At 40.7% G+C, this 26,112-nt stretch overlaps 1 protein-coding gene across 3 annotated transcripts in view; it reads right to left on the bottom strand.

Annotated features, from left to right (window-relative positions):
- Znf609 (zinc finger protein 609) overlaps nucleotides 1-26,112 on the bottom strand; it is a 138,136-nt gene that overhangs the window by 10,731 nt on the left and 101,293 nt on the right. For all 3 annotated transcript variants that reach the window (XM_051197793.1, XM_051197792.1, XM_051197791.1), the window contains exons 4-5: nucleotides 3,807-3,894; nucleotides 526-2,872 (exon numbers count right to left, since the gene is read on the bottom strand). In XM_051197793.1, the coding sequence (XP_051053750.1) occupies nucleotides 526-2,872; nucleotides 3,807-3,894 (2,435 nt within the window). The remainder of the gene's footprint in view (nucleotides 1-525; nucleotides 2,873-3,806; nucleotides 3,895-26,112) is intronic.

Consider the following 26,112-nt stretch of genomic DNA (forward strand, 5'->3'; position numbering starts at 1 on the left):
GGTTCTCTGGAAGAATAGTTAAGTACTCTTAACCACTGAGCCATCTATTTAGACCCATTAGTTTTCATTTTTAAATATTATTTATTTATTTATTTAGAGAACAGTCTCTGCTACTGCTATATAATGTAGGCTGGCCTTCAACTTACTATGTAGTTCAGTGTGGCTATAAACTCACGACAATCTGCCTTTAGCCTTCCAAGTACTAAGATTACAGGTATGTGCACCATAGCTGACATCATAAAAATCGCTCTTAAAGAAAACTGTTAGCTGATCATGGGCTAGGAGTCAAGATGTCCAGGTTTTGTTTGTGAAGGCTCAACTAACTTTAGACATAATAGACATAAAAGACTTATTAGTCTTTCTTTCCCATGTGAGGGAAAAATAACTTCTAAGGAGGTAAAAGTACTTTTTTTTAAAAAAAATTAAAATGTACAGAATTTCTAAAATTATAGAACTTTCCTGCTAATTTCAATTCTATGGAACTCCTACACAAGCCAGTGCTACTTCCTTACACACAACAGTTACCTGTCGGTACCAGAGTATTGGATCCACCTCTGCCTGTCGGCCACATTCAGTGCCTGTCTTAGCCTCAGAGGCCTCCTTGCCTAGGTGGCTGGCCTCACCCTGCTTCCCTTTAAGGCCTTCGGAGGCTTGGCTGGGGAGTTTTGATGAGTCATCTAATTTGGGAATGATGACGGACTTGGCAGGATCAGCCCCTGGCTCCTTGGCCTTGCCTGGTCCTGACTTCACCAGGTCTGTCAGGCTGGGAGCCTTGGTCAGAGTTGGTGGAATTGATGGCTTTTGCTTCCACTCTTCCTTGAGTGATGTCTCCCGCTCTTTCAGGCCCATCTCTGTCTTTTTGTCCAGTCCCCGCTGCTGCTGCTGCTCCAAGCTCTGCCGCTTCTGTTGATCTTCATACTGCTGACGATAAGCTGTGTTGGTGCTCAAGAGGTGGGTGTGGTAACTCTGGTCACTGTAACCATATGGAGGCACATAGGCATATTGGTTGTAGTAGAGGGACTGCATGTACATGTTGGGACGTTGCTGGATGACAGAGGGCTGTTGACTGGAACCGCTCAGCTCAGGTTTCTTTTCCTCACAGACATCATTCTTCACTTTCCCTTCTATGCTCTCGGGTTCCTCATCCTTCTTTGTCTTTAAGGCCTGGCCCTCCATTCCTGCCTGGCTGCTTGAGTTGAGAGCCCCTGGGCTGGACTGTGCATAACCTGGAGAGTAGTAACTTTCAAAACCTTGGTAATATGGTGAGTCTTTGTTCTGTGGCTGAGGGGGGAAAAGTGTTTTCTTAGCTCCGTCTTTAACCAGCTGTTCAGGGTCCTTGGACTTGACACTGTCCACCTTGCCCTCCCCATCCTCCCCAGCATCAGATATGTCAGAGTAGGCAGGGCTATTGGTTTTGACTGAACTGGCTTCAGCACCGTTTTGGGTCACTACATGTAGAGGAGTTAGGGGTTGGGTTGGGGTAGTATTATCTAGGCGGCTGCTGCCTCCAATTGAAGGGCTGGGGGCATTGTCTGTAAAACTGTAAATCTTATCCGCTTCAGCCTTAATACTTGCTAACCGGCTTTGATGGGAGTCTGAGGAGCCATTCAGAAGCCCCTCCATTTTTATTCCATCTCCTGATGATTCTCTGAACGGGCTTTTACCTTCTTCTGTTCGGCATGCCTTCCCAGGGGTCAGAGGACTTTCAAGTTCCTTTGATGATTCCTTCTTTTTTTTGTCTTTCTTTTTCTTGTCCTTAGCAGGGGTCAAGGCAGGGTTGACTGTGAAAGGTTCTCCCATAACAGTAGGCTTGGGTTGAATGGGCTTGAGTTGGGGGCTGTTGGGCATTGCTTGGACCACTGTGGTGGTCAAGCCTGAGGAGGAGCCTGGGCTTGTTGCTGTGAAAGTGGCAGTCTGGAAAGTGTAGATCTGTTGTGGGGGTATGGCAGGGGCAATGGGCCGGGCTGATTTTAAGCTCTTGGATGGAATCTTTTCAGGTTTCAAACTGGAGGGCTTTTTACATTTTTCTTTTTCCATACATTTCCTTTCCAAAGAGTCGAAGGCATCATTGCTTGTTTCATCCATTACTGAGGGTCCATCATCAGAGCCATCATTGGATAAGGCCCCAAGGTCCGTGTCTCCCTCCCCACTCAATTTTTTCTTACAGAGGCCTTTTGTGCTGAATTTGCTTGAAGGGGAAGGGCTGTGAGGCTCAACAAGCCGAACTTTGGGGGTAGCTGAGCGGGCAGGGGACAAGGATCCTTTTTGTGAGACAGATGCAGCACCATTGCAGCTGCTAAGATCTGCATGTAGGGTGGGCTCTTCTCCATACTCACTGTCTCCATCAGCTTCTGGTTTGCTGTCATCATCCGTGTGGGCATGAGCTTGGTGGTACTTAAGTCCATTAATGTGCTTGTACTTTTTGTTGCAGTTTGGGTGGGGACAGTCAATCAGGACTGGGGAGGGACAATTTCTGTCCACAATGTTGGGTTCCACCTTGGTGCCAGGGAGGGGCCCAGTGGCTGAGCCCATGGAATTTGTCCGGACACGCTTATTCCCTTTGGAGTCCTCTGAGCTAGAATTCAGCTCCATATCTGAAAGAGGTTTGTTTTTCCTCTTATTAGCTGAGGAAGGGCTAGCCTTGACATCCTCAGAGGTGCTGCTGGCAGGGGGGCGATGCTCTGAAGAGTTCTGGCTGCCTCGACGGCCTTTGCTATTGGCTCCTGCTCGGGTTTTGCTGTTGTTGCTGGTCCCTTTGCTGTCAGAGGCTGTGGCTGTCTCATTGACAGGCGTGTTACTGTTGGGACGCACACGTTTGCCTCTTCCTCGACCATTACGCATTTCCAAGTCACTAGTGGGGGAGTCACAGAACCTTGGCAAAGGACAAATAGGACAGGATATTAATAAGGGGAAACCATGTGAGTTTTGTGAGGCAGGGCCTCCCAACAAGAGACACTATACTCAGTTTTGCTTTCTGAAGCCCAGGCTTCACTAAGTAGTCAAAGTTGGCCTCTAACTTGCAGCAATTCTCCTGCTCAGCCTTCATTTTAATGACTATGGTTTCTTTTAGGAATATGAATGGGAACTATATTAAATAGTAACTTTCTAGGATGTCATTTGCATACTAGTTCTAGATTATTCCACCATATTTTAGGCTCTCAAGCCCTAGCACACTGGGTACTAACATTAGGAATAAAGTATAAAGAGATATTGAAATATTAATGGTTTTTTATTATATTTTTGTGATGCTGTCGAGAATGAATCCCTAAACCTCGTGCAATATCCCAGCCCTAAAATGTTAATCTTATCACACACATTTTGGGGACAAGGTATATACCTAAGTTAGCCTCAAACTCCCTCTGTAGCTGAAACTGACTTTGAACTCCTGATCTTCTGTACCCACCAAGGACTATGATTACAGGGACATAGCACTGAGACTGACTTGAAATGTTCATTTAAAAATCAAACTGCAACTTGGAAATAAGGCCAGGCACAATGACTCAAATAAACACCTGTATCCCAGCACCTAGAAGGCTGAGGTAACATGACCACCTTGGCCTGAGTTCTGAGACAGCCTGGGCTACAGAATGAACCCTTGTCCCAGGAAGGGAGGAAGGGAGGAAGGGAGGGAAGGAGGAAAGAAAAGTGGATATAATTTGTGTGGTGGCTCAAGCTAGTGCTACCAGCACTTAGGAGGCTTGAGTTTGAGGCCAACTGGGCCAACTCAAGTAAGATAAAGATGCAACAATCCATTAATTATGTGGAGGATCAGACCAATCTAAACTAGATTGTCTGTACATGCTCACCTTGGGGGTGCCCAATCATGCCTTGTGCAGTCAAGAAGTGTGCCTACGTATGTCTTGTTCCTCCATGTCACATTCACCACCAACATCCCTGGAAAAGAGAAGTACAGGTGATACAAATTTTCTGGCCACTGCAAAGAATATTCTTCATCTGAGCAGCACTCTAACTTCCATGAAAGTTTAGCGGTGCTTTAGTACCAATGGGACAGATATGATTGGACCAGAATAGTTCAAAGATTTCACAGCCTGATCAAGACATGTCTTATTTTTTTGAAGCAGAGTTTCATGGCTCTTAGGCTCTCCTCGAATTTGCTGTGTATAACTGAGGATGACCTTGAGCTTCTGAACCCCTTCCCACTACCTCTGGATGTTATGATTATAGGAAGGCCCCTATACACCCAGATTTATGTAATGCTTGGGACTGAACTCAGGGCTTTGTTCATGCTAGACAAGCATTCTACTGACCGAGCTATACCCTCAGCCCTCCCTAGTTTTTGTTAAGACAGTGTCTTGCTATATATAGTTCAAGCTAGCCTCAAACTCTACCTAGCTAAGGGATAGCTTTGAGCTCTCCTGATCCTTCTGCTCCTACTTACTGAGTGCTGGGCTTATATGGATGTGACACCAATGCCTAACTTAACGCATTTATTTTAACTGAGTTCAAATATTTCAGTGAATGATGTAATTAATATATATATATATATATATATATATATATATATATAACACATATATATAATATATATATTACAGCTTAGGTTGCTTGGTGCATTTTTTCCTCTTAAAAAGGCTCATATTTTAAATCATTTTTAATTATGTATATATGAGTGTATCTTGTGCACATGACTGTAGGTGCCTGATGAAGCCATGGGTGATGGGAACCGACATGGGTCTTCTAGAAAATCAGTATGTTTTCTCTTAACCACTGAGCTTTCTCTCCAACCAGCCTCACTCTTAAGTCATGTCACAATAAATATCTTGGTATGTTCATTTTATTAAAAGAAGAACTAGAGGATGGGGATGTGGCTCACTTGGCAGAGTGCTTATCTAGCACACATAAAACCCTAGCTCAGTCTCTAGAACCATATAAAGCTGTGTACTGTGGCAGAAAGCTGTAACCAAAGCACTTAGAAGAATTAGAAGCAATTTAAGTTCAAAGTCATCCTCAGTTACACAGCTAGCTAGCAAGGCCAGGCTAAGACACATGCCATCCTGTTTCCCACCCTATCCCCCCAAAAGGGAAAAAGGCTTTTGAATATGTAACATGACAATATTCCTAAATTCAAAAAGAGTATTAAGAGTCCCAAACACTGACATCTGGGCATGGTAGCACCAACTATGGCAGTGACATTTGTGGGATGGAGGCAAGACGATCAGGGGAGTTTAAGGCCAGCCTGGTCTACAGGGAGAGTTTGAGAACAGCCAGGGCTACATAGAAAAACTGTCCTGAAAAACAAAAATGGGCGGGGGGGAAATAAAGATTGATTCACCATGTGCTGATCTGGAAAGACTATACACATGAAAGACAGTAGTGTATGGAACAGTTCAACAAAGTGGTGTCATTTAAGGAAGAATATATATTTTTCATTATATAATTATTGAGAGATAGGGTGCACATGGCATACATGGAGAGGGCTGAAGCCGTCTGCAACAATCAGTTCTCTCATTCTATTATGTAGGTCCCATTGATCAAACATATGTCACCAGGCTTATCAGGAATCTTTATCCACTGAAAATTCTTACAGGAACATCATTGAACGTTTCTAAGTAGGGAACTTGAAGGCTAATGAACAATGATAGAAGGAATACATCGTTTTATTAAAACAAAACAACCCCCCCAAATCCCACATTTATTTATTTGTGTGTATCTACATGCACTACATGTTCATTTGGAAGTCACAGAGTAAGTCAAGGGAGCTAGTTCTCTTTCCACTACTAGATTCTAGGGATCAAACCCAGGCTGGTCATGAATTTCCAATCCTCTTAACCTAGCCTTCTGAGTCCTGGAATTACAATATCCACCCCACCCCCCATGGCTGCATTCAAATAGACAATTAGATTGTTCCATTCTTCTGTTATTACAAATAAACAGCAAAGGATACCCTTAAATAAATGATTCAGCTTTGTTTGGCATAAATATGTCTGTAAGATAAGTAAGTAGAATTGCTAATCACAGGGCACAATTATTGGGAGTTTGGAAAAATAATTCCAAATTGCTTCAGAAGAGAATGGACTCAGTTACATAATCCTCAGTACTACGTGGCATCTGGGATGTCACACCCAGGAGCTGGAAACCAAACTCAGGTCTTCTGCAAAGACCACCAAGGGCCGTATGTATGTATGTATGTATGTATGTATGTATGTATGTATGTATGTATGTATGTATGTGGTTTTTTTTTTTTGAGACAGGGCTTCTCTGGGACTTGTTCTGTAGACCAGGCTGGCCTTGAACTCTGCCTCCCAAGTACTGGGATTAAAGACATGTACCACTACCACCCACCACCAAAACAAAACAAAAAAGCAAAAAAAGCATTCATTGTTCTCTTTCTTTTTTGGGGTGGTGGCTGTAGCTAGCAGTTAAAAGGGCTGCCCTTGAGAGCAGGTGGCCCCAGTAATAAACTAGCAACTGCTATGGCGTTATGAGGAAGGACAATGGGGGCTCAAAGACAGCATGTCATTATTTTCTTTCTTAATTGTAACTTTTTATACCCTGGAGTAAAGTCAAGTTTCTAACACTAATCAGTTATTTCCTCAGCAGGTCATTTACTGATGGCAGTTAATGACATGTAGAAATTATTTACTTTTGCACTGTTATGTTTATTAACCTTTATTTTTCTTAGACTATTCATTTACCTCTCCTTTCACCTATGATAAATGGCATGTTAAGTCTACAAGGGGGTAAGTATCCAAAGGAAAGAAAGGAATAGGATTTCTATCCTTTTCCAAGATCTTGCCTTCTTAAGGAAATAGTTATTTTTTAAGTAATTGAGATAGATTTTATGTGTTAGCAGAGTGATTCAATCAGATGCCTCCCTCATAGTGATAGGCTGCTCTGCTTAGTTTAAACAAGAACGGTGCCTGGCATGACTGTGCACACCTTTAGTCTTGGCAGAGGCCGAGGCAGATCCCTGAGTTCTAGGACAGCTAGGGTTACATACAGAGACCCTGCCCATAACCAAACAAATCAAACCAACAACAACAACAGATCAGAGACAGGAGACATATTTATAAAGGTGGATGAACACAGCTGGATGAGTACAACTGCAGAGAGAACAGACACAAGTAGATAGATGCTATTTCTATTCTTGAAACAGCTTGGTGGAACACATGTTTATAAATATGACTTCTTCCTCTGTTATACTCTACAAACATAGCAGTACTAGATGAGCTGAGCTGAAGGGGGACAAGTCAAGAGAGCTGCCAATGCAGAGAGGAAGAGGAACACTTCTAACATGGAAAGACAAAAATGGAGGGTTGTTGAAATGTCACAGGAAACACATTTTGCTGAAGTGTAACACTCTTCCTACGAGGTTCTGAGTTGAGACAGCTGGAGAGTAAGAGGACAGGAAGGAAAGGCAAAAAAATAACACTTTGCAGACCTACTTTTTCCAAAAGGCACAAGCTTTAGGGCAGTAAAAAGCAAGAAAAAAAAACAGGTCTCCATTTTTATGGTTGTGAGCCTGGCCTTTAATGGCTGAGCTATCCCTCCAGCCCTAGGTCTCCATTTTTAAGGATTCCTATTTTAAAGTGTTCACAAAATAAATGAAGTTTTGGCATATTTACAGATAGCAGTTCTGTTATGAACTGTGCTTTATGTCTCTCTGTGCATTCATCACCTTTACTGAGTCAGACACACAGAAGGTGACAAGGCATCCTCTTCCCCACAGGGGGACTAGAACTACACCTCTTTTTCCTTATGTATTTTTAAAGATTTTCATGTATCCTGCTAGCATGTATGTGTACTACATACATGCCTGGTACCCACATAGGTCAGAAGAGGGCACTAGATCATCTGGAAGTAGAGTTACAGACAATTGTGAACCATCATATAGGTACTGGGAACCTAACTCAGGTCCTCAGGAAGAGCTCTTAATCACTAGGTCATCTCTCCAACTCCTAGTCATTTATTTTTTGAGATGGTCTCACTCTGTAGCCCTAGCTGGCTTGGACCTCACTATGTAAACAAGAGATCTGCTTGCCTCTGTTTCCTACATGCTGAGATTAGAGGTGTGTGCCTCCATGCATGGCTTACTATTTTACTTTAGAAATTTTGCGTGTACATGTGGTATATGCACACGAGTATGTGTGGGTGTGCATCTGTATCCACTTGCAGAAGTCAGAGGAGCGTTATCAGGTGTCCTCTTCTGTCACTTTACATGTTATTCCTTTGAGGAGGGGTCACGCCCTGAACTTGGTGCTTTTTGTTTTGTTTTGTTTTTTTTTTTAAAGTAGTTCCCCCCCAAAACAAAAACAAACAAACAAACAACAACAACAACAAAAAAAACAGGGTTTCTGTTTAGCTTTGGCTGTCCTGGAACTCACAGAGATCCCCTGCCTCTGCCTCCCAAGTGCTGGCTCTAAAGATGTGCACCACCTTAAATACACAGCCTGGAGCTGGTATTTTCTTTAAGGGATCTACTACAGTTTTCCTGTTACAAGATTTAATTCCTTTCTTTATTCTACCTCCACCACTCCTTCCTCATCTCCTCCCTCACTTCAGGGGGGTATATGTGCTAGCCACCAAATTCAGATTTATTCATATTGGGCAAGCACTCTTGAGCCACACCCTTAACTAGACTGTTACAAGAAGTATAGCTCCTTAAGAGGAGCAAATGATGATTATGTAACCTAGAAAGCAGGGAATTTGGGGCCTGGTGCAGTAGAAATATGAGCTAAAAAGAAGGAAACAGAAGCCAGCTTCTGAGGTATTGGGTAGGAGCCAGCCACCCTGGCCTGTCTACACTGACACAGAAATCTCTCAATAATAATGTCTTCCATTCCATCTCTACCGAAACCATTGGGGGTCAAGCCTTCATTAACTCACCTAAAGAATATTTTAACATCTTTGAATTCAACTGCCTTTACTAAGAACCCCAGGTTTCAGTTCTATCAAACCAGTCAGTAAAGCTACTGTCAGATTCATTTACTTCAAACACTGCTTTCAAGCAATTAGCCAACATAAGTGATTACTTACACTCCATCATTGTGCCAACTACTACTTGGAGATTCAAAACAGAACAGAGATAGAGATACATGATTACTGAACTGAAAGTATCATTCTATTGTTAAGATTGAGCGACCAATCATAAAACTCACTGGCTAGATGTGATGGCATGCATTAGTCTCAACTTCTTGGAAGGCTGAGGTAGAAGAACCATGTGAGCCCAGGAGTTCAAGGTCAGCCCATCAAGAGACTAAAAACTAAATTTAAAATAGTATCTCAAAACATCAGACTCTCCCACGCCTCAAGTATATGCAAAGGGGTTTGGGTCATAGCTGAGAGCAGAAGTTTAGCACGCATAAGGTCCTGGGCTTTATCCTTAATATCAAAACCACAAACCATATTCTATGTATTGTGATAGTCATGGTCTGTGCAGACCAGAGAAAGAGGAGTGGATTTAGAAAATCCCAAAGGATGTAGATGAGACAACACAAAGAAGTGGGCTGGGACTGTGTCAACACAAGGAAGAGACTCTCAAGAGTTTCCTCAGCACTGATTCTAAATCAACTCTTGTCAGTTGCTATAGATTTGGGGCTATTACATTCAGATAAGTCATGGAAAATAAAAACTTGTTTTGAGACAGAGTTTCACTATGTAGTTCAGGCTGGCCTGGAACTCACTACTGACCAGGCAGGCCTTGAATTCAGAGAGTCACCTGTCTCCCCAGTGTTGGGATTAAAGGTATGTACCACCTTGCTGGGTGATTTATTTGTTTTTATTTTATCTGTAGGAGTGTTTTACCTACATGAATGCATATGTACTGTGTGTGTAATTGGTGATCATGGAGGCCAGAACATTATCCCAGATCCCCTGGAATTGGAGCTGTGGACAGTTTTAGTTAACCTGCGGGTGCTGGGAAAGAACTCCTTTCTACAGCCTCGGACCTTTAACTCTGTAGCTAGCCTTGAGCTTGCTAGGTAACCAGGGTGGCCTCAAAGTTCTGATCCTCCTGCTTTCATATCCCAAGTACTGGGATTATAGGTTTGTACCATAGTGAGTGTGTGTGTGTATGTGTACCACAGCACACAGTTCTCTTCTTCTACCATGTGGGTCCTGGGGAATGAACAATCTATATTGCTATATTATATTTAGTTTGTAATATCTACAGCCATCATTTAATAATCAATAATTAATAAGATCCTATCCATAGTTTGTGATTAGACATGGTTTGAGAGCTGGTTCAATGGGTAAGAGTGCTTGCTGTTCAAATATGAAGACATGAGTTTGGATTCCAACACCCACATAAAAAGCCAAGCATGAATACAACACATGCCTATGTAAATCCAGCACTATGAAGCAATGCTGGGGCTTGCTGGCTGCCACCCTAACTTCAGGTTCAGTAAGAGACCTACTCAAGGTGATTAGGTGAAGAATGATACAGCAGATGCCTGAGTCTGTGCATACCAAACAAACACACCAGAGTCACCAACAAACATACTCATGCATCTGTATGTACACACAAAAACATGGTCTCTCATGTGTCTTATAATACAATTGGGATAAACACACACACACATAATGACATGCTTTATGCAGAAATAAGGGCAGAGTAAAGAATGCTTGAATGAGCTATACTTAATATCGTGACATAACTAGTTAAAGACGATAGGATATTTAAAAGAACTGTGATAGTGAAACTGTAAAATAGCATTTGAAATATTTTTAGACTTTCCTCTAGATGGTGCTGGAGCAACCATACTGTCATTTGTAAGAGGTAAGAGCTGGTGAGTGGGTTTGGGGTAAAAGTGCTTACTACTGAGCCCAATGACCTGGACCTGAGCCCCAGGACCAACTATGTAGAAGGAAAGAACTGGCTCTTAAAAGCTGTCCTCTGACTTTTACAGTCCCATGCACCTCTCTTCCCAATAAAGTAAGTAAATAAATATGCAAAAGTGGGGGTAATTTGTATAATTCATTAGCTTTTTGATGGCTCTGCTATCAATTTCATAGCCCTTTATTTCCCATCTAGGAAAAATTCTGAGCATTATTAAGAAGTTAAAATCACAGATAATGTAGACTGCAGTACCTTACTATTAAGTTAAAGCAACATTCTATGTGTGGTTTTAAAATATATTTTTAAATTTATCTATTATTACTGTATGTGTGGGCATGCACAGGCCATGGTATGTATATAGAGGTCAGAGGACAACCTTGTACAGTCAACTCTTTCCTTGTACCTTGTAGAATCTAGGGATCAAACTTAGCTCACCAGGTGTGCATGGCAAATGCTGTACCAGTTGAACCATCTCTTGGGACTATTTGTGTGTTTTTGTGGGTATGAAGGTAGGGTTGAATGACTTTCACTCTGCTTTCACAGTATTTATAATACAGAGTGAAGGAATGGAGAAGGGATAAGCAGATGACATTACCAAAGGTAATGCTTATTTACCAGGTTGGAAGATGAATCGGCCCACAGGGCAGCTGATGAATATTCTAATCTGCCCAAATTTAAAAAAAAAGCTCTTTTGGTTTGTTTGTTTTTTGGGTTTCTAAGACAGGGTTTCTCCATGTAGATTTGGAGCTTGTCTTGTAACTTGCTCTGTAGACCAGGCTGGTCTTGAACTCAAAAAGATCTACCCGCCTCTGCCTCTGAGTGTACAACATGACCACCCAGCTGTAAAGAGACTCTCTAAAGACTAAGATATGTTGTTTTTATTTTTGAGATAGGTTCTCATTATTTATTCCAGACAGGTCTCAAATTCATGATTTTTCCTGCCTGGGATTCCTGAGGAGCTGGGTCTATGTGGCTTTGGTTGTCTTGGAACTTGCTATGTAAATTAGGCTGGCCTCCAACTCATGGAGATCTGCCTGCCTCTGTCTTTCAAGTGCTGAGGACCAAGGTGTGTGTCCCCATCCCCAGCAAGACTAGTAATAATTTTTAAAAGACAGGAACAGGGACTGGAGAGATGGCTCAGAGGTTAGGAGTACTCGCTGCTCTTCCAGAGAACCTGAGTTCAATTCTCAGAAACCACACAGTGGCTTGCAACCATCTATAATGAGATCTGGTGTTATCTTCTGTCCTGCAGGGACACATGTAGACAGAACACTTATACATAATAAATAAATAAATATAACTCTCTCTAGCCCCAATAAATAAATTTTTAAAAAAATACAGGATTAAATTAAAACTGTTGTTGTATGTAGTTTATTGTAACTATACTTGCAGTTATGGCAGGAATCTGAAGAAAGGAGGCCCAAGTTTCCAGGTAGGGGCCAGGACTGTGCCAGTCAGGGAGGCACTGTAGAGCACATTTGATCCTAATCTACAATACTGTAGGTAATATGGAGTAGTGACATAAAACTAGAAACTGATCATGGCTTACGTTATGCCCCCCACCCCCAATTCTGAGCCAGGCATGCCATGAATGACTACAACTCCAGCATTTAGAAGGCAGAGACAGAAGGGTCAAGAGTTAAAGGTTACCCTGGGCTACATAGCAAATTCAAGGCCAGCCTGGGTTATAAGAGACCCAGTCTCAAAAACAAAACCAAATTCTAAATGGCGGAACTCTAGCACATAGAGTTGACAATGGTTCACAAGAGTAAGGAAGCAAGTTCATATATGTCATGAACAGAAACAAAACAGCTTTCACTTTCTTTGTCACAAGGAGAATAATTAACCTAAAGCTACAGAGTGGGGTCTAGAAGACGCCTGCAACAAACCTCTACTGGCCTTTTCACATCAGTAGGCACTTATGGCAGTTACCTAGTTTCCAAGTGAAAAACCAGTTAAAAACTTGAAGTGGTTTGCTCAGCTGCCGCCCTGGGCCCAAAGTCACCACTTCAGAAAAGGATAAAGATAAACTGACTTCTACAATTTAGTCTCCTTTGGCTCTCAATTATATGGTTATCTGCTAATTATTTGTATTAGTAATAGTGTTTAAGAAAACTATTGGTATTATTTGCACACCCTTATTTAAAGATATAAAATTTCTCCTACATGAACACACACATATAAAGCAAATGTAAAAATTCACCCCACAAATCTTAAAGGGGGCTTACAGCTATTTGTTATTATTTGGTAACAATGACAGGTTCAATTTGTCGTTTTGCCCATTTTATGGTAAATAGGGCTTTACGTGGCTGAACATGCCTGTAATCCTAACAATCAGAAGCCTGATGAAAAAAGATCTTAAGTTCCAGGCCAGACTGGGGCTAAATAGTGACAGTTTCACATTATCACCAACCACCATCACCACCACCAACAAAGTAAACAGGAACTAGCAAGATGGCTCAGCAGGAAAAGGCAAGCCTGATGGCATAAGTTTGGAATCTGAACCCTACATGGTAGGAGAGATTTGATGACTAAAAGTTGTCCTCTGAGTCTGTGTGTGTGTGTGTGTTATGTGTACATGCCTATGATCTTTCTGCCTCTGCTCCAGTGTGCTTGGTTTACAGTAGTATGCATGACACCTGACTTCAATTTTTTCTTTCTTAAATTTGGGAGCCACACATAGTGGCATATGCCTTTAATCCCAGCACTTAGGAGGCAAAGGCAGGTGGATCTCTGTGAGTTCAAAGCCAGCCTGGTCTACAAAACAAGTTCCAGGACAGCCAGGGTTATTAAACAGAGAAATCATCTTGAAAAACCAAAACCCAAACAATTTACTTTTATTATTTTATTTTTGTTGTTATTTTATTTTTGTGGGCTTGTGCACGAGAATATAGGTAGCCAAGGAGGCCAGGAGATGGCTTCAAATTCTTTGGAGCTAGAGGTATAGACAATTGGAAGATGCCTGATATGGGTGCTGTAAACTAAATTCATCGCTCCAGCCCCACTGGCTTCAAGCTTTTGACATATTTCCGTCTGTGCTATAGATTTTGGGATAAATATTTCTCTTCTGCTCCTCCTCCTCTGCCTTAGAGAACGTCCTGGACAGAGCTCAAATGAAAGCTCTGGAAGTGAAGCTCAGCTTGGTCCAGGGCCCCTCAGAAATGCCACCAAGGCATTAAACACTGCTGAGACTTCACCCTTCCTCCAGACAGTGTAAAATACTTGTGGGAGTCCCTGAGGTGGCTTCGAATCTTCAGAGGTAACTGCATTGACAGAGCACACGAGAACAACAGCTTCCTAACTGTATGCACTGTGACCAGCTGCCTCACACTGCTGCTGCCATGCCTCCTCCCTCACCATGGCCTGATCCTCTCAATCTCTGAACCAGAATAAACCTGTTCTTCCTTTAAAAAAAAAAAAATCCTCTTCCACTATGATAGCACTTTTGAACCTGTGGTTTTCAACTCCTTTGGTGGTGATCAAGTTGAAGAACCTTTTCACAGGGGTTGCATATCAGATATTTACATTTACATAACAGCAGCAAAATTGCAGTTATGAGTAATAACAAAATTTTATGGTTAGGGTCACCATTCCATGAGATACTCTACTAAAGGGTTACAGCATGAGGAAGATTGAGAACCACTATACTAAGAAATGATACAATAGAAGATTTTAGAACTTAACTGTTCTCACATGCAGAGTATGTCTACTCTAGATTCAGATCCCAGTATAATCTCATTGAAGCTATGGGAAGGGTTCTCCAAGCCCAGTGACACACAAAGCACGTATGCCAAGTTCCCAACAGGATGGGACAAACAAACATTTCTGGTGACTATTAATTATGCCTAAGCATCATCTCTATGTTACCTCACATTTAATCTGAATAACCTCCAAAGTAGTAGTATTAATCCCACTTTATGGATGGCGAAACAGAAGCTCAGAGCACTTCATCCCACCACCATATCATTTACTTATCTATTTATTAAAAAAAAGATTTCATTCATTCATTCATTCATTCATTCATTCATTGTGCAGTGTTCGGCCTTCGTGTATGAGTACATGCCAGAAGAGGGCACCAGATCTCATTATAGATGGTTGTGAGCCACCATGTGGCTGCTGGGAACTGAATTCAGGACCTCTGGAAGTGCTCTTAACCTCTGAGTTATCTCTCTAGTCCCTGTCATATAGTTTATAAGTAAGATGCACAGACAGTCAGGTTTAGTGGATTGCTTATAATCTAAACCCTTAGGATTTATCAGTAAAAAATTAGAAATTCTAAGTCAATCTTGCCTACACAGCAAGTCATTGAGGCCAGCCTGGTCTATATAAGACCCTGTCTCAAACATAACAAAAAGAAGGTACAATTTCAATGCAGCCCAGTTAGTCAGACCAAATCCAAGTCAGTATAGCCCTAAACTACTATAGCTGTATTTTTATTTTGTTTTTCAAGACTGTATTTTGAAACCAGACAGTTCCTGCCTGTTCTGGAATACACTCTGTAGACCAGGCTGACCTTGAACTCACAGAGATCCTCCTGCCTCTGCCTCCCAAGTGCTGAGATTAAAGGTGTGAGCCAGCACCACCAGCTACAGCTATGTTTTTAACTGTGCTGTTCACAAGGTAAAAACATACTTCCTTTGGTTCTCAGGAGTTAACTATTGTGTGGTATAACACTACACATTCTATGGGCTACAGTTGAAATTAAGAATGAATGACAACAACAACTATGGGTTAATTTTTGGCAGAGAAACAGGATATTGACTTTATGTTTGACTGCTCTCTATCAAAAAACAATACAAAGCAAAACAAAAACATCAGCACAAATAAGGCTGCATACAGATGGCAAAGGCAAGGCTACACAGCAGAAGACATAGGAATAAAAAAAGAAATACCCACTAAGCAAAAGGCAACACAGGAAGAGGAAAAAAGTAGGGAACAATCTCTGAAGGGAAAAGCTGCAAAGTTATTACTATAAAACACGCTGTGTGTTTCCTTTGCCAGAGGGCTGCCTATTGATGACATAATGAACAAAATGCAGGGTGAGGGACTGAGTTCAGTGGGGAGGATGTTTCCTTAGTATGTAAGCATCCTCGGGTTATCTAGATGGAAGCAGTTCGAGAACAGCCTCAGTTAAATACTGAGTTCAAGACTAACCTGTGATACATGAGACCCTGTCTCCAAAAAAAAAAAAAAAAAAAAAAAAAAGCCAACAAAAACCCCAAATTTTGAAGTGTTAGAAAATTGTAGAAGTTATATTTAAAAATTATATAGAAAGAAAATAATGTAATAATTAGGGGCTGGAGAGATAGCTTAGTGGTTAAGAGCTCTGGCTACTCTTCCAGAGGTCCTGAGTTCAATTCCCAGCAACCACATGGTGGATCACAACCATCCATAAGATCTGGTGCCCTCTTCTGGCCTGCAGGCGTACATACAGGCAGAGCACTGTATATATAATTAGATAAATCTTTAAAGAAAATAATGTAGTAACTAAACCAATCATGATAAATCCTTAACACAGGATGCTATGTGATTACTTAACATGTTATCAGAGGCTATTTAACTTTATAAGAAAATGTTCATGGTAAATTCCTCTAAACAAACAAAGACCTTAAAACATACAGGAAAGGATCCCAATATGCTTAAAAGAAAAATGTATATGTATGAAAACAATGATCATCTTTGGGTGATTCTATTTAGTTATTTTGACTCTGTTTAGTCACTTTATAGCACAGGCTGGCTTTGAACTCATGGCAATTTTTTGCCTCAGCCTTATAAAGGAGGGGAGCCATCACACCTGGTTTTGTTTTTCGGGCTTTTTTTTTTTTTTTTTAAAATATTCCCTGCACCCCCCTCCCCCGCAAAACAAAATCTACACAAAACCTTTCATTTAAAACTATAAAAGGTGCCCTAGAAAGCTCTATTTGCTTAGCTCAGCCAGAGAAATAGAAATCACTAAGCCTAATAACAGTGCTAGGCTAACTATGAGCATTAATATTTGTTGCTGACACATTTTAGAAAGTGTCAAACTACTGTTTAGTACACTTTTGTTCTCTTGAGGTTATAAAAGCCACCAGTTTTGCTTTCCTAGTAAGTAACACTCTCCTCTCTTGCCCTTCTTGTAACAGAGATCCCTCTGTCCACAACACAATGATCAAAACCCTACTCATGGTTCTTGTATAGTTCCAATACCTTGAACTTTTCTTTACTTTAATATGTGTATGGATGCTTTGCCTCCAAGTCTGTCTGTGCACCACGTGCCTGGTGCCCTTGAAGAACAGAAGATCAGGAACTAGATACAGCCGGTTGTAAGCTGCTTTGTGGTTGCTGGGAAGTGGACCCAGGTTTGGAATACTGCTGTAGAAAATGGTGAAGATAGCAAACTTTAACAGTCTACCTCCAAATTTAGAGTGGACAGAAAAGGAAACCCCTTAGCCCCTATTTCTAGAATCTTTTCAAGTTGAATAAGGTAAAGAAAGCCCCCAAATACCAAACAGCCATCATCACTTCACCTGAGCATTTCTGAAGCAGAAGATTTGTTATGGGGAAGGTCAAACAAAGCACAACACTCTAAATGTCTCTGGGATGGATGGGGAACCCTGGAAGAAGGTTGTCGTTCTGAGAGCATTCTTCCTTTTATCAGTAAATTCTCACAATGGAAAATGTTGCAGCAGTGCAACACAGATCAGTTCACATATCCTTAAACTGCATGTCCCCCAGTTTCTTTTGCTGAGGTTAACATATTCAAGTGATGGTCAGAGGCCATCCTATCTGCTGGAATCTTTCTCTGAAAAACCCTAGAGTAAGAAAAGTGCAACTGCTTTGAGGAAATATTTGCCTGGAGCTGAGATGGAATCACACTGTCCATAGCTTTAGTGCTTTACTAACTAGCAGGAATGTCCAGGGTGTGCATGGCTAGGGCTGGCTTACTCAAAGTGCCTCTTCTTTCTATTCTTTTCCATCCAGAGGCTGAGAGCTTCTGGAACCTATTTCTCTTTCTGGTAACCTTGGCTTGGCAGGTTCACGGTTTGTTAAAAGGCTAACTTCAGTGACAAGGAAGGGGAACAGCAATGTGCAGAGAGAAAGGCAGTCAACAATTGGGGTCTGAGGGGCAGATCATCTGCCCTAGGGGCCTTGGGAAACCATGGCTCTTACATATTGTACACAGAATGACGATAGGGGAGAAACTGTTTCCTTTTCCAAACTGTGACAACTGTAAGGCTCCTGTTATGGACTAAACTGTGCTTCCTCCCAAATACATATTCATATCCAAGGAATCTCAAAATAGTAGCTTTGTTGTTTGAGACAGCCCAAGTTGGACTTGAATCCATTATTTAGCAAGGCTGACTTTAAAGAGCCACATGCCCTACTTCCAACAGCCAAGTGCTAGAATTTTAGTAGGGTGACACCAGTAGCCTTAATAAAAGGGGACCAGAACACAGACATAGAAGCAAGATAGCATGTAAATGACTGATGCTTCCATTGGTCAAGGAACATCATGGATTGCCAAGCAATGTTTCTGTGAACAACTGCAAGAGGGAGATGGCTCTAGAAACACTTTCAGATTTCTAACCTCCAGAATGGAGAGCATTCTTCATGGCTGTTCTGAGCTGGCCAGGTTTTATTGGTTTGTTTCAAGAGTACTAGGAAACTAATACAGCCTCAAAGGCAGAGCAAGTTATCAATTAAATCAGTCACATTTTAGCTTAACTAGGTCTCACTAGACTGTAGTTGCTAGACTGAAGTCTAGGTCAAGCTGGGTGGAGAACAGTAGTGATGACATTTACATGGAAACACACCCATCATCTTAACCTGATGATTCAGAATACTGGGGGTAATGGGAAGAGCTTGGTTTGTAACACATGATCTGCTACAATCAAGCTGTCCAAAGGCTATCAGTGACTTGCTCTGACATGAGGATCAGCTCTCTCAGTATACAACACTAGATTAAGCAGAAGGATAAAACTTCGAATTGTCTGCAAACTAATCTGTGGATTCAATGTAAGCCCAATCAAAATCACAGCAGTTTGTTTTTCATTTAAAAAAGTGACAAGCTGATCCTAACATTCATGTGGAAATGCATAGTGCTAAGAATAGCCAAGAAGATCTTAAGGAAGTACACCACAACCTAGCTAGGTAGAGGATTTACATTACTACAAGGTGTCAAGATTTATAAAGGTGTAGTTAAGTCATGTGGTATTCATGGAATAATGAACAACCTTGACTCTGAAGTCAAACCCTAAATAAAAAAGCCAATTACAGAAAAATAGAGGATCTCAGAAGAAACTTAGAATACTATCTAGGGATAGGCAAAACTGTTATACAGGACATGAAGATCATTAATAACAAAAGGAAAAATAAAGACAAACAAGATTTCATAAGAACGAAATTTATAAGCATGGAAAAGTTGACAATAAGAACAGGCAAGAAGACACAGAGGTTTTTATTAGTCTGACAGCAGACTCACAGCCAGTATACATATCCTAACACCAAAAGACTTAATGAAGAACAATACCATTCTAGTATGTTAAAAGCACTTAGGAAGCAGAGGCAGGCAGATCTCTGAGTTCGAGGCCAGCTCCAGGACACACAAAGAAACCCTGTCTTAAAAAAACAAAGAAGTAAACTGAATGACTATTTTAGGAAATCAGCAATATACATTATAGTTAGTTATATGTGTATACCATCTGACCCAGCGAATGCCATTCCTATGTATATATAGCTAGGAATACATACATACATACATACATACATACATACATTCCCTAAAAGACATAAACAAGAATTTCCAAAGCAACTTTTTTTAATAACAGACCCAAACTAAAAATAACTGAAGTGCTCATGAACAACAGAATGAGTTTATTCATATAATAGAACACTCAAACAATGAAAAGAAAAAGTTAGTTATAGGTTAGGTATGATGGATCACACCTTTAAACCCAGAACTCAATAGGCAGAAGCAGGTAGATCTCTGTGAAATCCAGGCCAGTCAGGGCTACATAGTGAAACCCTGTCTTAAAAGTTAACTACACAGAACATGGCTGAGTCTCACTGGTATAATGACAAGCAGCTCAACATCAAAAAGTACATACTACAACGATTTCATCTATGTAATAAAAAAATGGGCAACACTAACCTATGACATTGGCAGTAAAACTGATGGGAGGGAACCTAAGTCATTGGAAGTTAAACATGAGGTTTTCTGAAGATACTGTTTTCATCTAGGTTCTGATAACATAGGGTATGTTCACTTTGTATGTTCAATGATCTGTACACACATGGTCCATGTACATAGTTACATTGCTGTTCAAAGAGACCTATTGATAAAAACCCAAATATCTGGGTTTGTGACTCCCATGTGAGGAATATAACAAAGCAGGCAGTGGCTGATCTGTGCGATATGAGCCAGTTCTGTTCTTTAGGCAATTGGCCCAACCTGCAGGCTAGTAGCAGAGCAGTTTAGTACTTGATGCAATAGCACATGGGGAGGAGGTGTCTTTTTTTTTAATCCATTCTTTATGTTGATAGTTGAGTCAAAGATTTTTAAATGTAATCCTATGGAGAGAGCTAAAACTTGAAAAACAGAGGGAAATTTGGTAAATGATAAGATGTATTATTTCAAGTATTTTAATGTTAAGCAATCTATGAATTCCCGAGAGGTGGGGGTACCTGGGGAAGCTATTCTCTCAGTAACTTTAGGGTCAAATGTGTTTGACTATGAGCTCAATGAAAGTAGAAAAGTATTCCATAGCCTTTTAGATTTTTAAAAAGATATCCTTAAAAAAACAGAAAACAACTGAGGGACGAATGGGACGGAACAGAGTGGGGTAGGGTCTACTCAATGTCTTACCATTAGACCTTTTGTCCTGCAGCTTGTTGCTATGGAAAAGGCCATGAAGGCAACAACTGAAAGAAATAAAGGATCTGGCAGGAGTAAGCACTGGGACAGTGGATTAAACAAAAATTCCTTAAGCAATTAGCAAGACCTAAAAATGACACACTTTCCATGCTTTCTTAATCCTGCCCCTATGAAAGTGCATACGCCTGGTTCCTCACTATAATTTAACTCAGGAACAGAGAGGCCTGAGTAGCCCTAACAAAGCCTAAGCCTTGGCAGACATATCACAAGGCCATTTAGCAATGCTGTCTCATGCCAGGAGGAATAAGCTACCTACCCACCCTATCCTGGGGAAATTATCTCCAGCTGCCTAAATTATAAAGTTGATGCCCTGTGATTTCTTTGTTCTGTAAAGCCTAAGGGAGAAGGGATAATGAGGTATTAGAAGGGGTGGGGAACTGCCTCTTGTTTGAGGGGGAAAAGGACAGGGAGAGATGAGAGGGAAAGGCAGAAAGAAAGAGGGGGAGAGAAAGGGAAGGTAGAGAAGTGTGAATCTCTCTCATCTCTGTCTCTCATCTTAGTAAGAAGCAGGAGCAGACTCAGAAACATGTAGCAGCAGTCTGGGAGCAAAGCTCTGCCTGAACTGGTTTAAAGCTACTGCCCTGGGAGAGAATGCTGGTTGCCAAGTTTGTTGATAGCTCTGCCCATCATTGCTATAAGCAGTTTTATGAGTGGTGTAGGGTCAAGACCTGTTTTTGTTTGTTTGTTTGTTTGTTTGTTTGTTTTTAAAGCAGTGTAAGCACTAAGGCCAAAGGATTCAACATCTATATTTCATTACAAATATTTGACAAGGACTATCCCCTTTTCTGTCCCACACAAATGATCACAGAAGCATAAATATTAAGAGCTACAAGAAATACAATATAGCCCAACCCTCTCTCTTTACAAAGGGGGAAAGTAGAGCACAGACTAGTAATATAAATTTATCAACAGGGCAAGAAAACATCAAGGCTCTGACTTCCAAGTTAAGTCAGGTTTAGGCTATAACAGGTCATGTCAGAACTGTATTTATGGCCTAGGTGTCACTTGAACACTTAAACTTTAGGAACTAAATTATTTGTAAAGAACAGTATCAGTACAAAATAGGACTGTGTTCTACATGATCTGAAGAGAATATCCTTTTCAAAATAACTTTACCTATTCACAAGCCTGCAGCCTGGCCTCCCTGTACCATACTGGTATGTGTTGGGGGAGGGGGTTGTGTGTATGTGTGTGTGTGGGGCCAGTGTGTTGTGTGTGTATGGGGCCAGTGTGTTGTGTGTGTATGGCGAGTGAGACAGTTGGGATAGAGTACATTAAAGTAATAGGTCTCTCACCCTTGAAGAATAGTAGTCTATTCTGCAATTTGCAAAATGAAACTCAAAAGAGCCTATGACTCAAATTTTTCCTTAGGGCTTCAGGATTTAAATATATGACAGTGGACAGATAACATAATCCACTAGGGTATAGAAACACATCATTTCCTAAAGCACCCCCTGGAAGGAAGCTGCTAGATGGGAAGAATGTGTTGGCTGTCAATTTTTTTTTTGGTTGGGGAGGGATGGAGAAAGTAGGTATTGATTTCCCTAATGTTTCCTTTGTGTGGCTGCTGTTGCCATGTAGTGGTCTGTTGCTATGAAGATTTGTGGTGTCAGACAATGACTGCTAGGCTTTTATGAACCCAGCCAGTATGTAATAGGCTAAGCAGATGGTTTGGTCACTACAAACCATCTCTCTCCAGGTGAGTGCTGCCTGAAGCAAGACTGAAGGGGAAAGGCCATTAATTGTAGCATATAAGAAAAACCAGTAGCCATGTACTACCTTTACATGACAAATATTGAAAATTCAGTATTTAACAGTTTGTACACAAACTCTTCTCTTCTACACTAGAATAACAAAGTGTAACTACCCTTTTCTTAAAAGAAGAGTCATGGAGGGCTCTTTCTCCTTTGAGAAGGATAAAGACCTGTAAACAGTTGAGCATAAAGAAGCACTGGGCAGGTTCTTAGTGGAGCTACACAAGCAAGCCAAACTTCATGGTAAAGGAAAACCACTCCTGATACAGAAAAGTCCAGCCCATAGACCAAAGAGCAGGGCTCACCCAGATTCTGAAACAGAAGCCAAAGTATAGAAGTCACCTTGGGTCTGCATAGATGTCAGCTACTTATTAGCCTTCACTATTTTCTCACAAAATCATTGTTACTTTAAATTTTTAAAAAAATCTTATTTGTGTGTGTGTGTGTGTGTGTGTGTGTGTGTGTGTGTAAGGTGCAAGCTACAGAGTGTGTACGAAGGTCAAAGAGCAATGTTCAGGATTTGGTTCTCTCCTTTTACTGTGGGTTCCTGGAATTGAACTTAGGTTGTTAGGCTTGATTGGGCTGAACCATTTTGCCACCCTAATTGATGTTCTTTCTTTTTAGAGAACCTGGAAACACACATACATTCACAGGTGTATACATGCACACACTCTCCAAATGGCTATTGAAATTATTACATTTAATATTATTTATTATTAATTAATTAATTATTCTTTGAGACAGGGTCTTGCTAATTTAGCAGCTTAAGCTAGCCTTGTATTTGCAACTCTTCCTTCCTTAGCTTTCCCAGTGCTGGACCACAGCATATGTACCATCCATTTCTAGATTTCATTAGTTTTTAAAAATAATTAAATTTTATTTTATGTACATTGGTGTAAGGGTATCAGATCCCTTGGAACTGGAACTACAGACAGTTATAGGCTGCCACATATGTGCTAGGATTTAAACCTGGGTCTTCTGGAAGAACAGCCAGTGCTCTTAACTGCTGAGCCATCTCACAGCCACATCATTAGATTTTTAAAAAGACAGTCTTATTTATTATGCTTCCCAGGTTGGTCTCAAATAATTCCTACCTTAACCTCCTGAGTGCTGGGGTCATAGATGTGCCAGTATAACTGGCTACATGAAAATTTAAAAATACAGTTCCTCAGTTTCTGGCACATTTCAGGTTCTCACATGTGAATACAGGCTACCATTTTGGACACAGTATCACAACAACAACAACAACAACAACAACAACAACAACAATAATAATGCTCTAATAGAGAGTAAAATAATTTAGTCTAAATCCCTCTTTTTTTTTCTTTTTGTAAATTAGAAATATAGAAACAGAAACTAATTTACCCAACACCAAAGAGCTAGCTAAAGCACATGTTCTGGAACACAATTTCCTATAACTCTGTTTCAGAAATATTTGTACTGTACTACAACACAAGTGGAAAACTGAATATATAACAGTAAAGGAGAATTCCATTTTGGAAGTCAGATCAGGATTACTGTGGATTTTCATACCCATTGAAGGGCATGTGCCAGCTTTAGAAACATGGCCGCAGGGCATTTTAATCTTAAAAAAAAAAAAAAAAAACAACCAGATATTCTGGTAAATAGAGACCAGAGTAATTCCAAAGATGTTATAAGAGTAATTTCTACATGAAGGGGCAGGATTAATCTAGATATATGATTATTGAAGCAGTTTAATTTCAAAGGAACACCATACAATACATCCACAAGCAGAAGTGTTTTGAGAGGCAGAGCCAGAAAGGGTTGCTACTCAACATGCTTTATTTTCATATCTGGTACTGAGGTTTCTTCATACTTATGTTTCTGAGAACACAATATCTTTGAAGATATCTGAAGGTTTTGTCATGAAATATAAATTCAAAAGATTATTGCTAAGATGGTCATAATGATAGGTAGATAGGGCTCAAGTGTTAAGAGCGCTTGTTGATCTTGCAGAGAACCCAGGTTCAGGACCCAGTACTACATGGAGTTTATAATCTCCACAACAGGGTATTCAAAACCCTCATCTGACCTCTACAGGTACCATGCATGTAGCATATATATACACACAAAGCAAAACACTTATTTTCAAAGAAAAGCAGCAGACCAAGAAAAGCCTGTTGTAGCTGGAGGGCTCATGCATCTCAACACGTGGTCCCTAACTGGTGGTGCTATTTTGGAAGGTTGTAGAACTTTCAGGAGATGGGAGTCTTGCTAGAGGAAGGGTGAGCCTCAGCATTTCACATCTTGACCCTGATTCCTGACTGCTGTCTGCATAACACAGACACAAGGTAACCAACTATCTCATGCTCCTGCCAGTCTTGGCTTCCGGGCGATAGCCGACTATATATCCCTTTTTAAAAACGAAACCCCTACCCACTTCACTGTTGTTGTTCTTATTTGGTCACAGCTATGAAAAAGTAATACAAAGTCAGGAGTCACAACAATAGTGGTAGAAGCATAAAAAGTCTCTAAATCATCACTTTAGTGCTCTTTTCACCACACCGCTAATTCTTGTGTAAAGCACATATGGCAACATGACCTTCAACATCCTTGACTTAGGATTGCTGTCCCAAACAGGACAACCCATAGCACTTTCTGGAATTCTTACATAGTGTCAGCCTTGCTGTCTTGAAAATGGCTCAGATGTAAAGAAATCATTCTAGATAACTAGGCATGCTAACACATGCCCACTCCTAACACCTGGGAGGCAGAGATGGGAGGATTGTGAGCTCTAGGCAGAGCCAGACACGGGGTTGTGTGCCTGTAAAGCCAAGGGTGCTGGAGAGATGGCTCAGAGGTTAAGAGCACTGGCTGTTCTTCCAGAGGTCCTGAGTTCAATCCCAGCAACTATATGGTGACTCACAGCCATCTATAATGAAATCTGGTGCCCTCTCATGCTATGTCAGAACATTGTATATACAATAAATGAATCTTAAAAAAAAAAAAAAAAAAAAGATGCAGAGGCAAGAGGATCAGAAAGTCATTCTAGACAACATGAGAACAAATTCTGGTCAGTCTGGATTACACAGCAAGAACCTCTCTCAATAAGATATTCTAGATAATCTTTAATGTTTTTTCTTTCTTTTATACCAAAAGTCAGGTACAGAAAAAAGCACAAGGAGCTAGAATATTTTAAAAGTATCTGTATGTAGTTTTATGATTTACAGAACAATGACTCCAAATTTTTTTTTTTTTAAATCTTGTTTCTTAAAGAAACCCATTCAAGTGTAAACTCACATAAAAGACCCTCCCATAGGTGGTGGTGCCACACACCTTTAGTCCCAGCACTCAGGAGTCAGAGGCAAGAGGATCTCTGTGAGTTTGAGGCCAGCATAGTCTACAAAGCAAGTTCCAGGATAGGCTCCAAAGTTACACAGAGAGAAAGCCTGTCTCAAAACAAACAAACAAACAAACAAACAAAAAACCAAAATCCAAACCAAACCAAACCAACAAACAAAAACTCAAAACTACAACAGAACATTCCAGACCAAATTGTTTCCCCTTAAAATGAAAGGCAGAAATGAAGGAAAGCACTCAGCTTTAAACACAAAAAAGACAAGGTGGGAAAAATCTGGTACTAAAATATTAAAGTAGGGCCAGCAAGATGACTCTGAGGATAA

Source organism: Phodopus roborovskii, unplaced genomic scaffold (genome assembly GCF_943737965.1).
Source record: "Phodopus roborovskii unplaced genomic scaffold, PHOROB, whole genome shotgun sequence".
In the NCBI taxonomy this organism is placed as follows: Eukaryota; Metazoa; Chordata; class Mammalia; order Rodentia; family Cricetidae; genus Phodopus; species Phodopus roborovskii.